This window comes from Daktulosphaira vitifoliae, unplaced genomic scaffold (genome assembly GCF_025091365.1).
Source record: "Daktulosphaira vitifoliae isolate Bord-2020 unplaced genomic scaffold, ASM2509136v1 Scaffold_1, whole genome shotgun sequence".
Classification (NCBI taxonomy): Eukaryota; Metazoa; Arthropoda; class Insecta; order Hemiptera; family Phylloxeridae; genus Daktulosphaira; species Daktulosphaira vitifoliae.
This window is the reverse complement of record NW_026099572.1, coordinates 18,581,282-18,597,190: the sequence shown is the minus strand read 5'-3', so window position 1 is coordinate 18,597,190 and position 15,909 is coordinate 18,581,282. Positions and strand designations below refer to the sequence as shown.

Genomic DNA, 15,909 nt, shown 5'->3' with positions numbered 1-15,909 from the left:
CGACAAGTCGTTTTGCATACAATCGCGACCTGCGTAACACGATACTTCGGAGATTGTCTCATTAACAAGCCTCGCGCTCCATTACTCCACCGTAGTACTTCTTGCACACGACTAGACAGAAGATACTACAGTCTATAAGAACTACAAACGACACAGTCTACAGTAATCATAAAGAGAGTATGGCGGCATTGAATAGAATTATTCAAATCGTCATTTATATCGATNCTACAGTCTATAAGAACTACAAACGACACAGTCTACAGTAATCATAAAGAGAGTATGGCGGCATTGAATAGAATTATTCAAATTATTCAANCACGACTAGACAGAAGATACTACAGTCTATAAGAACTACAAACGACACAGTCTACAGTAATCATAAAGAGAGTATGGCGGCATTGAATAGAATTATTCAAATCGTCATTTATATCGATAAGTTGAGTGCGACTATTAAAAAACCAGTGTTATTAAACTGCGTACGCGGTAGTTAAATCTAAGCATTGGGTTTTTATCGTAGATATACAACAACAACGGGTATGAAACGACGGAAACACACAGATACGTAGTATCAATAATGAGACCGATGAATTACAATAATGTAATCATTGCTCACTCGATGTTTGAGTTTCCCACGATTATTGTTTAAGTAAACACACTACAAGACAAAAGCTCGTTTCCGTGCGCGATTTCACATAGCGCTCTGTTGATTCAATCGGAGGTGAGTTTTTGTGTTTAGCCATTACCTAAGCAGACGATAATGTGTGTAATTTGGAGAAATACTCGAGAGCGACACGCGATTTCTATTTAATGTACAAATGTTACATTTGTGTTTTCGCCGGAAACGTTGCGCACAAATTGTGCACTCGCCGCTATACACGTGCTCTATGAATATTTAAGGAAATTCTCTCGACGATTCATCACACCCGGAAGAGATATGCCCCTAACGCGAGTTGAAGGCCTTCCACAATGCTCCGAGAAGGAGGTAAATAACACTGCTAATAGGAAGTCGTTGTCGCCGAGATCACCTTGATCAGCCACACGCGGCGGCGGGTCCATGTAAACAACAACCCGGAATGGACACGACTATCTACGCTGCGTGTATAGGTGAAATACGCAAATACATCTGTTTCACTCTTCCTTTACTCCAACCGACTGTCGTCGGGTACGTTCCCCTCAAGCCGGCGGCCGCAATTGTCGTTTTAAATACGACCAACTCGCTCGGGGCCCGATAATTTTGAAATGCAACATAGAAAATATTAAGTTTCCATTTTTTTTTTTTCACACTTGACACTTGTCTGTTAATAACATTATGTATTATTATAATTATTGTTACTGTTTTTAATTATGTAGAATCTATTGTTGCGCCTACGTAAGCCCAAATAAACCCACAACACACATAAGGTGTTCGGCGATTGGCCTCACGGGTTAACCCCGAGGGGCACACATACATATCGAAAACTCTATGCCGACATAACTTTCTAAAAACTAATCTATATAAAATAATTATTATGACATTTTGTTGTTATTATTATTACTATTATACACTATGGGCCGAGTAATTCTCATTGTTTGGATCGAGACGGCTTCTATTATGTCCCCGTGATTAGGTACTGTTTTTACTATCTTATTGTTATTGTAAACTTAAGTAATGTGCGCGAGTGCCTTTGGTCCCGGCCGGCGGACGACCGGCACACGATTGGTCAGTCAGCTATAAGTTCACTTTACTTGTTTCGCAATGCACAGATAAAATATGTTAATTACACGAGTATATATATATATATACGTACAGCTAACACTTAGAAACTGTAATTTGTATACTAAAAATCGGAGTCGAAAGTGTCGTTTAAATACCTACGATATTGGACAGCACATGGCACTCGGGTAATTTGCTTAGTTACAACTATGCCATAACATACAGTACTTATTATTATTCGGACACACGAGAAAAGGCGGCGAACGTGTTAAAAACCAAATAACTCGCAGAGAAAATATTTTCTTTCTCGGTCACGTACTATTTGGGATTTCAATAATAATCGCATGTGTATATATTTTGTTTGGTAAAACTCAACCGCAGTTGTAAGCAGATACCAATAATAACCAAATGAGCTGCTGAACGTCGATGTAAAATAATGCGATTCCAATACAATCGTATTGCAAAACAATTAATATTCACGGTTTTCTCTTACCCGCCGAAGTCATTAATATTCCTGAAAATCAAAACTTATGGTCTCGGCTGCGAGTGCGAAACTGTAACATAAAAAAAGTCGGCTGATGCAGTGCCGCATAATAATCCGATATCTATTAAACGGAGTTGTATTAATAACGATGATGGCGGCGGTATCAACAAAAAACACGAGATTGATGAATCGCGCGTGCGCTTAACCTTGAATGGTCTACCGTGGCGATGGCTCAAGGTCGCAAAAATAACATTAGCGAAGCACAACACAATTTTAGCATTGTCGACGGCTGCACTATTATATTTACTATTTTTCCAGAACCAAACACCACACGGCGATGCGCCGCGCATCATAAGCCGACGGCAGTCGGAGATTTTCACTTTTTTGTCCCGCCTGAACACACAATACACTAATAATAACCGGCTGTTTTATATAACAATCATGCATAGACATGAGATCGGTTAATATTATTTTAGTGTGCGAGCGTTGTCGTCTCTGGTAGAATTGTGAAACTGGTTTTTCAAACACTATTTTTTTAAGCACGTGACCACGTCGACAGGTGATGGAGACACACGAGTCGATGCCGCCAATAAGGCATATACATAATAATGATAATGACGACGGCGATGTGGTAAGGTCGAGTTTGGAGAAAGTGAACTGGCTCGTGTGTCTGTGCCGTGTAATAATAAAGAAGAAGAATACAACAATGCTAGCTGCACGCGATATACATAATACATATCCACGAGGAGAAGCCGTCTTGGAGTGGGAACGTCGAGAGATGTGGGACGAGCGTCTGCGGCGTTGGAGCAACTGCTCCGCGACGGCGGTCTGTTGCGTAACGCGCCGCTCCGGGCATGTCTACAGACATTGACAGTGGCCCATTTAACGATACGTTACCAGAAAATCGCCGCCATCACAACGGGTTAACCAGCCATAATTGTAATTTCGATAATGAGCTGTAAAAATGTCAATAATTCACAAGCCGTTGCTTTACACGTTTTATTATTTTCAACCGCGGTCGGCGTTTGCGAAAGCGTGAATTTTCTTTTTTTTAATACGTTTAACGGGTCACATCGGGCAACAATAAAAATTTGGTCCGAGTTTACGACCGCCCACGTGATCCTAAGGCAGACACAAACGACGTCCTGTCGGTGAAAGCCGGACGCACACGAGGCCCGTACAGCGTGTAATATAACAATATTACGAGATGGCCATGTGTGTTCTTCGGCTACGAGGCGGCAGCAGTAACCGCACCCCGACAGACACTTTCGACATTAAATAGGCATGCGGTAGAACGAGAGAAGAGTAGGCCAAAGAATAAGTCTGTACGGTGCATCTTCTCTACGGCGTTACACACTGCTGCTACGTTTTATTTCCAAAGCGGACAAACCGCAGGAATTAATGACAAACACTAAAACTATCAAACTCCTCGTGACGCACAGCACAATATTATTCGTTTATGCTCGTCTGGAGTACATAACGGTATTCGTAAAATGGACCCAGGTGTGATCTGTGTGATGTGCCACGAGGTGTTGAGAGGTAACGAGTTGGGAAACGACATGGGAAGTGAGATAGTAACACGTCAATTACGCCGATTAAAACATGATGCAAAACACGTCTTTACAAAACAGGCTGCAGTGTTGCAACGAAAGAAAAAATGTAAGCCGACGGAAAATCTCAATTCGATTCAGACGCGGCTATTTTGAAATAGTCTGCGGCAAGTTTTACGGATGGCGAGGCAACAGACATTTTCCCGCCCCTCCTACGACCCCACTCGTGACATGTCGACAAATAGATCAATAGTTATAATTATTCGTATTAAAAAACGCGCGACGCGTACAAACAATTGATATTACATACGTACAAAACAACCACGACGACAAAACATTAAATAACATCAAATTTAACGGACGGTTTAAAAACGACGATAACTCAACAATTTAGGTCAGTCAAGTGCAAAAAACACACGATTTGGCGCCAAACTCGAATTGTGCTCCCAAAGTTACACACGCCCACGACGACGAAACGTCTATTAAAGATAACCGAATGGCTATCGGAAAACAACGGTGGATTCTGGTTTGAAACAAAACAGAGAAACGTACAGACAGCAGCGCAACAACGCTTAACGCCTTCGATAATCGGATGACTTTTACACAACATCGCCCAAGTTGTTATGCTATTATTGCATGCATCATAATACCCATAACTCATAGGTATTTGTTTTTTGTGTACATTAGCCGGGGCGCTTACAACACCGCGGACGCGCAAACGACACACATCGTTCGATTGCCACAACGATGCAACAAAACAAGAATAATTAAACACATTTTAGAGCATTAACTGTCGTTAATATACAAGATATTTACCAAGCTACTGATATGAATAGTTAACGAGTTTGTGAGTAGAGAGTAGGATAAGAAGTTTTGGCGGTGAAAAATCATAGTCCCACTGTAACGTCTTCGGGGGGAAAAAACCGGTCCCCCGTCGCACTACGGCTATGTAGTCAAACGCCATCGGCGGGTACGTGTCTATTGTAATATCACTTGGAACCAGACCGCCGGTGAGCGAGTTTTCTACTATTGAATATCAAAAAACACAATAACGCAGTTGTCGAGCTTTTTAACGGATTAGTTAACGACCAGGTCTGTTTTTAGTATTCCGTACGGACGTTTGTCTACAAACGACACCGAATATATCAACGGCGTTGCAACACAACACAACGTACAAAATAATAAGCAACTTTAGAGCCGTACGAATAGTACCAAAAGTTATTTATGAAAACAAAAAAAATATTAATAATGAGTACCGGCAAGCTTACGGTGAGATCGTGCGCGGGATTGAACAAGTATAATATGTGGTGGAATAATAATATGTAGTAGTAATACTGAAATATATTACACGCAAATAGAGAACATTGTGGCGGCGGTGCAATTGGGCCAACGCGGTGCGCGCGGGGTGACGTTGGGCGGAGATTGTGTGACCTACTCGCCGGGACCCTAATTAAAGGAGCGCGTTGCGAAACGCCAAGTGTGTGTGTGTGTGTGTGTTTATGTGTGCGTGTGTGTGTGTTTGCTGGCGATCGCAACACTGTGTATATACTCGCACAGTGCAAGCTGCGATGTCTGTATTGGAGTCGTATGTTATGATAATCTAAATTTTAGCGCGCATGTGCCAGGGGTTAAAAAGAATGGTATACATAAATATGTAATTAAAATGATTCGTGTTCGAAAAACTATCAAAACAGAGGGGAGACAACAACCATATGATAATTGAACTGTACTATTGTGCAATTTCGTAGATACATTTGGCCACTGGTTTTTTACTGGTTTGATGTGTACACAAAATGTACAACCCGATCCGTGTTCGGTGGCTGTGCAAGTGAAATCGCCGACCAATTTCCTTTGTACACTGTTGTGGTGCGATTAAATACTAATACTTTTGCAGCAAATTATTAATGGTTCGTTAACGAATCACAGGGTTTGCACAACTGTTGCCGTCACTGTCACCGCCGCCTCTTGGATGGATGAACACGACGCCGTCACCGTTTGCGGTTACAAATCACAGGTGGACTAAATCCTTTTGTTTTTCTTATTCAGTGACAGTAGTAATGTCCAAAACTAATGTCATTACCGCGAAGCTTTCGCGTGTTCGGGAATCCACAACAAAGATAGAGCAGTAATTGAACGGAAAATCGTGCAGAGTATATCTTTTTAAGCACTCCAATATATACAAAATGATTAACTACATATTTAACATTTTATTAGATATTAATTTTCCCAATTATTTATCTCATACAGTACACAACACAATAATGAGGAGTTCTAATTATTTTCACCCAAAGTATTTTTTAACGTCACACGTGCACAATTAACGGCGGATTACATCGCTATAAACAATCTCTGACCGCCGATATGAAATAATGTAATAAATAATAATACGGTATTGTGCACGGAAAACAGGATTTCCGAACGCGATTATCAGTAAAATGTGTTGTGTGTATCGAACATCAAATGCCGCTTTGTATGCGTTTCGGTGGGTAAAATAAACGGAAGTCGACGTACGAGTTGTTTTTTACTGGTGAACAGTATTATAACATTTCATGCAGGGAAATACAAAGATAAAATACTCTAGATTGCGAGTGTTGTACACAGTACTCATACGCTGAATATCTATTTGTGAATATCATATCAATATCTCAATATCGCACACCAACGTCATAACAATAAAACAACGTGCACGGTGCACATTGTCAAGTGTTGTTTTTTATACAATACACACTGCGATATTAGCGGCGCGTTTGCGTATCAGTCCACTTGTCGTATGGCAAATGCCACTGGTGTGGAATTAGGTTAATTTGCAAGCCTCTCAGCTGATTAGGTACCCTAGCAATACACACCAGAGCTTCCTACATAAGCGAATATTTTTTACATATTAAACTCGACACATTTTATCCAAGCAATTACATATCATAAATCGACTCTATATTATGATAAAAAGTTATCGACACGCAGACTGTTCAGTGGTCGGTTAAATTTTCGTGATTTATTTTCAAATAGATTAAAAAAAAAAAAACTGAACGGCATTTTTTTTATAAAAGAAGCATACGTCATATATAAATACATTAATAATATTATTATCATTACAACGTAATAATAATAGTGTATTAGTATTCAATGGTCTACCGGAGAGGTGGGACGAATCGCCTTGTAACATAATAGCGTACAAAAAAAGAAAAAAAAATAGTAATAATATAATAGTGTGTATATATGATGTCATGGAAGAATGGTGGAAAGCGAAGATGAGAGGGGGGCACTGAGGAAATCTTGACGATCTTGACACGGATTCGGTCCATAGAACAGAAAATCCGAGTTTTTTTTATCTAAACTATCTTTACATGAATACTCTCTATAAATATTATAAACCTATTGCTTATTATGGATTACAAAACGATACTGGTTTTTTTATATCTGTTTAAATTAGCACAGAAATCATCAGCCGCTAGAGAAGTTAACATAATTAGTAATTATTATTATTATTATTTTAATTAAATGCATAAAATAAAATACACATTAACTGCAAGTTCAATCATAGAAATCCATTAAAACAAAGTTACTCGTGCCTTACGAAATATTTCCCGCACTTGAACGTTTTTTAAACTTGGTTCATTACATACTACCAACGTAGAATTCCACATGAAAGTATTATTGCTGTTCGCCATAAAACGATTCGAACAATGTATACATAAACGTATCTAATGAATATGTAACGTTTAATCTCTTCAAATGCGGTCGCAAAGAACGGATGAGAATAAATTACTTGATTAAAAAAACCGCGATTTTTTATCCAAACGCGTAAGTCAAATGAAAATCATCGATTAGGACCTATTGTATTTGGAAACAAGATAAAATTATGCAATTGAAAAACGCCATCAAAGACACAAATGTCATGTTACCGACTGCCATATCTAAGGATGATAAGGATTAACTAGGGTTTAAGGCTTTCTACGTTACGTTGTTTATGGGTTTATGTCAACACTACAAATATATACATGGTTTTATTGTTGTACTATTAGGTATTTTTGTGGCGCGAATTTTACCTGTCGTCGTGCATACAAAACAATGTTAATCGATACGCCGGCACCGTCGCGCCACTTCAACCCAATACGATTATTTCATTAGACACCTTGTACTACACACATTCAAATCCATCAGCAATTGTACATAGAAATCGAGTTAATTTTACTTGACTAACGGGAAAGGTAAAAAAAAAAACACAAAAGTCGCATGTTGACTAAAGGCGTATCAGTGAAGAGGCCGTGACTTTAAACTTTTCTCAAGTGATATTATTTCCTTTGGGAATTACTAACAAGAGGCAAATTTAATTTATGTTTATTGAAATAAATATAATTCTACTCCGAAAAGATGCAATTTACTCAATTCTATATTTTCTTTTGAAAAGCTCAAAAAGGACATTGATACGCTAATGTAGCCCGCATTTTCAATAAAAAAAAGTACTTTATTTAATGGCGCCCCAGTTAAAAATTGCATAGACATAAATAAGCATTTTTGTTTGCTAACAATTTAAAAATATGTCGTGAATAGTGTACATGAAATAGACAACTCGTAATTGTAATTATTTGTTTAGTTGTTGCTGTTTAAAATTGGGCCGTCATTTTACCAAAGTATTTAAACAACGAAAAACTATCGATGGAGTTTCTATTGCAATTTTCATTTATCAACAAACCGTACGCATCGTACAAATTACACTAGATGTAATTTTAATTCAATTCAGTGTGGATTGTAAATAGTAAAAAAATATAGTTTATCGCGAAAGAGTTTAATGGCTGCAATTCACACAAAATCAAATAAAATGTGCAATTCAAATCCCAAACCCAACAATTTTCTATTGCTCACAGTCAACTCACATAATATTATATAAATTTAAACGAAAAATACTAAATTAGCAACATATTTAAAAATTAAGGCTTCGATTTTAATAAAACAATTTTCAGTCTCAAAATTAAGCAAATATTTTAAAATACTCGAATAAAAAAAACGTAACTCTAAGAATGTAAGGTATTATAATTAATTAATTTGTATTATAATTTTCTTATATATTTAACTTCTCTGAGAGTAAAAGATTAATTTGAATCAAATTGAAAAAATCCAATCGGTCTCGAGATATTCGGCTATCTATATAACATACATATCAGCATCATTTTTTAAATTGTACGAGCAAAACATAAAAGCTCTCATATAATTGTCAAAAAGTCATCGGTGACAATATTTTTTTTTGCCATCAAAGGAACACATTTCGATATGAAAACGACCCCAACATCGTTTAAAACACTGGCTCTCCTTTGCTACATTGAATTTGTATTATCTGTCTAGCAGCATGCATGAATAAAATAAAAAATACTAACCTTCTAGTTTCATGCCGACTTCGAGGCACTTCTGGAACCGACAGAACGGGCATCGCTTCCTTTGAGTTTTATCTATGTGACAGGATCGTTCAGCGACGCACGTATAAACTTTTTTGTTCTGCACGGTACGCTTAAAAAACCCTTTGCACGACTCGCAAGTGAGCAAGCCATAATGGTAACCGGACACCTTGTCTCCGCAAACGGGGCAAAGTTCCTCGATGCCCTCTTTGGTGTCGGGCAACTCGGAACTGGCAGACGGGTTGATGGTGGTCGCAGACACGGGAGTTCCACCGCCGGCCGTATTCACAGTCACGTACTGTTGAAGTCCGTCCATAGATCCGGACACGCCGCCGTTGCTACCTGTAGAACCGAATAAATAAGCTGTGTTATCCAACTGATAACAACCCTGATTTCCTCCACCGCCCATCATCGAGTAAGCGCTGGACGTGGGCGTTTGGTGCTGGGGTGGCATTTGGTATTGGTAAAGGGGTGGTGAAGAGGCAGGTGGCTGATACAGCGAATCTTCGCCGTCATCGCCTGACGCCTGTGGCGGACTAAGGCCAAAGTGTGATAGGTAACTGGCCGAATGATCCATGCCGGTTGCTAACATAAGACGCACGTACGGGGCCTCCCGTAGGGCCCCACTGGATATATTTGCTGTATGTCACGAAGAAGACAAATAGACCATTACGCGGTCTAGGAATTTAAATCTCATACAATATCCAATCGATGTAATTAAAACGTGTTATACTGATCCTTGTTGGACGGACGGCGAAATTTTCAGGTCGATTCGCCGGAAATCCGACGGAACGCAACGACAGCACGCGCACGCGGGGGCTAGCCGTCGGCTTTCGTCATGTCCTAGGCTATTACACAGGTTAGCGGCGAGACCCGTTTACACAATAACACGGCCGGTCCGATTTCGTCACTGAGACTGAATCGAGCGACGACGAAACGCAATCGCTGCGGCTCGCCGAACACACGCACCGGCGGATCGGTGGGAAAGAGGGGACACACTACTGGTATTACTAAACGCGGCGGACAACACTAGAACGCGCGCGCCACCACCGAAACGAATAAATTTTTGAAATTAAATTTTTAAAAATTAAATAACGATCTCCAGAAACACAGCGCAATATAAATAAAATATTTTTATTAAATCGAATAGAAAAATAAACGAAATATTTTATCAGAAATAAAAACTATGTCCAAGAGAGAGGACGGAGCGTACTCGACGAACACATGTACGAAACTTCGGTGTAGAGTCGAGTTAACCGTGGCCGTAAGATCGGATACCACACACACAGACACACTGACACGGACGGCACACCGAAACGGCTGAAACAAGTGAAAGTGACGGGGCCGGACTCAGGGTGGGGGAAAACGCGTAATGGCTGTGCGGCGGCGGTAACGGTGGAAAAGACAGTGGTGGTGGTGTCGGTATACGAGCAGGAGGAGGCAGTGGCGGTGGCGGCGGCAGCGTCCGCGAGGTGTCGCGGGGAATGGAGGGGATCTCAATGACCTACTTTCAATTCTTATGTGTGTGTATGTCTATGTGTGTGTGTGTGTGTGTGTGTGTCCACAATGAATCCAACACACACACACACACACAAATACACGCGCGCGCGCCCGTTGTGTATATTCACTGCAATATTATTTATGTATAGATGTGTGCAAGCTCCGAGAGGGGTGAAGCGAAGATACGCGCGTCTCACCTCAAGGTTGTCTCTATAATAATAATTAACTAATATTATTTTACTCGGATGCAATAAACAGGTTTGATAGAAAAAAAGATATCATAATTAACATAACTATTACCGTAATAGTAGTTTTTGGCGGATATACGCGTCCAATAGGGCAAATGTCTAAATTCATAACACGAATTCAGCATCACGAGCCGTTCTTCAGTTCGTTTAAAGATTTCACTATTTCGGAGTACATTTTTAAGCACATTCATTCACCCTAAGAGAACCTCCTCTTTTATTTTGCCGTTTAACTTGTATAGAACTCCAAAAGTAACGTTTTACTATTAATTTTTCAAACATATCACCGTATGTAATTTATTTAAAAAACTTTAATGTATGGATGGAATGTACAATAAATACTTTGGGAAGCTCATTATTTTGGAATAAATGTAATTAATACATACGAATTAAAATGGTCAATAAAACATTAGAATAATTAATATAATTGACTTGATATTTCAAATAATTGGTTACATCAGAATATTTAATAACATAATTTATGAACAATATTCATTACTACAAAGACCACTTGCATACTATGCAACTTGGGGCTAATAGTACTCAAAACTAGTTATGAGCGATCAACTAAATAAATATACATAATTATAATAAATTATATTAATATTAAATAATGTTTAAAAAATACATATCAATATGTGCGGTTAACCCGATCAATCTAGTGATATCATGATTTGAAAATTTATGTGATCGATCAAATAAAAAAATATGAAAAAAAAATGTTCTTATGGAATAAAAAACGCAAAGGATAATAAATATTTTTATTCTCGGTTCCTTTTTACGTTAACGAGGGTTTATTGAAATGTTATGTATTAACGGTAATTATTATAGATATTTCCGTGCAGCATTTTTTAGGTGTTATTATTGTCAACACCCCCTTACTGACCCAATTCCCATGGGGAGAAAACAAAGTCTTATAGCATCTCAACAACCATCTCGTTAAAAACATCATTACCTACCACCTTGACAATTGTTTTTATGATAAAAATTTTCCCCTTTATTCAAAAATGCTTCTATTATTTTCATCTGAATTTCATCGAAAACATGCAACAGCAGTCCGTCACCTGATACCTATAAGAGGTCGTGCCGACAGGTGCTAGAGTTGAAAGGGTTATTAAAATGAAAGAACACTATTCAAATCACTACGATATCTCACTCGATGAAGTATCCCACACACAATAAACGAAACCTCCAAGTTTCGGGCAATAATGAAAAAATAATATGAAGAATAGCGTAATTAAGTTAAGGTGACCTATTTCCCACAGGTTTATCATGTGAACGGTTTTGAAACTAACTTTAATAATATTTCATATGAACATAAAACGATTAAAAAAACTATGTGGGTTCCATAAAAAAATGACCAAAAAGTTCTCGACACAAGTCAAATATCGCGCAAAAAATATTATGTCCGGTTAATAAAGGCCGGCGGTGTCGACCACGAGTTGAATTTGTGGATATTTTTTACATATTATATGTGCATGTTGAACGCGTGAAACTTCCACCGAGCATATAGATCATTTCAGCTTCAGTTGATTTAATTCTGTATGGATTATGGCATATGCGTCGTCCTACTGACCTAGATTGACGAGTGTGCTCTTATTTTCTTATCAGTCGTCAAAGAGAAACAAAAAATAATAATAATAATCGCAATAATATAACGTACATACTTCTGACAGTATGAATCGCCAATCCATTGCACAGAGATCGATAACGAATGCCAAATGAAAACCGCGGAGGGGCTATCTATATGTATGAAATTTATCGGCAAATAAGAAGAGCAAATTGAAAAAAATTGGCAAAACACATTTGTAGAATTAGCGAGTATAAATAGTGACTATTATTAATCTGGCTGCGTACTGAAGATACATTATTATTGTTATTGTTGTTTTCCTTAACCAGAAGGCAATAAATGTCATAAAGGTTCATACTTAAAACTCAACGCAAGAGTATTTTATTGATTATTTAATGCAGTAAATCAGTCATTGTATCCGGTTAGTAATCAAAAGATAACTGCTAACAAAACGAATATTTTTCAAATGAAACTGCGTAAATACACAAATCTAACTAAATAAAAAAAGCTATGTTGTCCCAATTCTCCTTTTCACATATTTCGATTAAGAGCACTTAAATTAATTATCAATATGACAGTGTCTGTCATATTGATGTATAGTTATATAACTATCTCAGTTAATCAAGTAATAAATCGATCATAATCATATAGCATTATGTGGTTGTTAATTTATTTTTACCAATTAACTGAGTCAAGCGTTTAAAAGAAATAGTTGAGTTAAAAAATGTATCTAGGTTATAATTTCGAAGTAAATTGTAAAAATTAATTCAGACAAACGGCATAAAGAGATGGAGACCGAGACTATTTGAAATTTTCAACTGAGACAATAATGCCGTTAACGCTAATACACCAAAGGTTTTACCGTATTGGATTGCAAGTATTATTCCAACGTATCGAGTCGAAAGCATAAACGAAAAACCGCTAAATGGCATAATCGATAGAAACCTAATAAGATAATGCTAGCACATAGTATTATATGCTCACATAAGGTCATTCAGTAACGTTTACACACACTAATACAATGTAGTGTGATCTCACCGGTAGAAAAGTGAGAGAGACCACCGCCAGTCAAACATTACTAACTGCACATTGAAAAGTTTTGAAGGCTTGACACGCGCGTATAGTATTAGACTTATAATAAAATGAAATACGTTGAATGATTAAAACTGGGTAAAAACGATTTTCTCTGTTTCTTAATAAGTTTGAAATCTATTTAATGAACCGACAAAATAAAATTCAATCGATAAACAACTCATAAAAGTAAAACAAAAACACCCAACATTGTTCCAGCCTCAACGGTCAGATAATTTTTTAATTAAATTATTGGATAATGTAAGGTAATCAGATAACTCAGGAGGGTTGAACGAGTGGGAGGCAGAGTGGAGAAGGAATACGCGAAAGAAATCCTGATGTATAGTCATATTATAATAATGGGTCGCAATGCTAACGCCGTTGTGCTGGGCACGAGAACGGAACGACCAACACGATGCGCTTGCGCGCGCGCCGCCAAGCCGCGATACGACCTACTTACGTAATCGCAACACTTGCACTTGAGCCAGTTACGTCTCCGTGACAGCGGCAAGTTGTATCAGTGACGACCTCCACCTCCCCCCGCCAAACATGCATTATTACTAAAAATAATACATTATTAAAATAAATGATCATTAGATACGAAGTAAAAATATTAAACAACTAATAATAATAATAAAAATCTAGTAAACGAATGAATGTTTAAAAAATATGTCCAGATTTAAAGCGCGAATTACATAAGAAATATCATTAAAGCATGAAAAAACCGATTTAAAAAATATGTATATATATAATTATTTATTATTTTTGGTGAAATCTTAATCAAAGTTTAACTTTAATAAAATATATTACTTTAAATTCCAATGGATTTTTAGTTGTACATTATTATTAATATAATACATGTGTAATCATCATTTAATTACGATTGTTTCACGGTAGTGCTTATACTATTGGTTTTCGTTCAAATAAACATTGCACCAAAACTAATTAACACTTTTTTACAGATGTATTCTTACAAAAATAATTATAGATTAGAATGATGGAGTAGTAAGTACCCACGGAGATTTGAAAACATAATACCATGTGCAATTATTTAGAGATTACAACACTTTTACAAACAATTAACAATTAATGTGACAAATGTGTACGATTAATCGAACATAAATTTCTTCTATAAAACTAAGCGTGAACAACTATCATAACCATAAATAAAAATAATAGGCGTGCAAATACATTACTTGGATTAGACAATCAGAAAAAAATACAACTGCTATCAGGTGACGAACTGATAATTGTATTGGTTATTAACCACATAATTAAAAAAATAAACTCCTTAAACCTAATGTCGCTAATGTTAATCAAATACATAAACCTTTAAGTTATCTTAAAGAAAAATATCTAATGGAAAATAATAGTCACTATTTTATTACTTAAATAATATTACTTTTCACGAAGTTGCAAAATAATCACGTAAACGGTTGGTTTTTTTTATAGATCATTATTTTAGTTACTTGAAAATTTAAAACTTTGATACTGAATTTATTATATCAAAGGAGTATCGTTTCATATCAAAATAGTTACGAGTATTAAATTATATCTTGAAAATTATATTATATTTAAATTTAACTTTTATTTCATTTAAGATATTTCATTATTGATGTACAATACATTATTTTAATTATCAAGTTTCTATCATCGATGATAGAAAAAGTGATAGTTACAGTCATAATAATAGTTATTTCGATAGTGATAGTAAATCTTTAAACGTGTAAACATCATGATAGTCTTTATCGCATTATTGTGACAGTGCTATCACGCTATCAAGAGCGACTTGATAGTTGGTAGTACTTTCGCGACAGTAAATTCAACTATTATCATGTAAACCTTATGATGGCTTTTTATGATAATTAATTTTATGTCTGCAACCTTATAACTATCACATAATTAGATGAAAAAAGTATATTTATATTACCGTATAGACTCTGACTTTATCACGGCAGTACTATCTAGTTGACTATCATGATAATACTATAGCAAGAGTACTCCATTGTGTAAACGAGCCTTTAGTATAAATCATGAAAGATTTTGAATGATAATTGTCAAAATTATGGAGGAAGAGAAGGGATAACGATAAGATAAATTGCAATCCACTGTTTTTTTACATTTTTTTTAGGTCAAACAACCATACACACCTCACTAAATAAGTTTTCATTCAACGTCGAAAAAAATAATAGAACCGCCAACAGTCGAAGACCTTGAGATCGACCCCTCTACGTTGTTTTATATTCACAACAGTCATTTACTATACATAAAATGGTCACGGACTACGGTGCACGATAATTATTGACCAGATTGCTCGTAGATTTTTACTGCTAAATTTAAAAACAACCGCGATGAAAAGTTTTGTTACTATTGTGGTACAATTGGTTTTTGTTTGGAAAATAAACT

The 15,909-nt window shown here is 36.8% G+C and overlaps 1 protein-coding gene across 4 annotated transcripts in view; it reads right to left on the bottom strand.

The window, feature by feature from the left end:
• Positions 1–15,909, bottom strand: part of LOC126896815 (nuclear hormone receptor FTZ-F1) — a 55,602-nt gene that overhangs the window by 11,825 nt on the left and 27,868 nt on the right. For 3 of the 4 annotated variants that reach the window (XM_050669913.1, XM_050669915.1, XM_050669914.1), the window contains one exon: positions 9,100–9,459. The exons of the other annotated variant lie outside the window; for it this stretch is intronic. In XM_050669913.1, the coding sequence (XP_050525870.1) occupies positions 9,100–9,459 (360 nt within the window). The remainder of the gene's footprint in view (positions 1–9,099; positions 9,460–15,909) is intronic. 4 annotated transcript variants of the gene reach the window in all.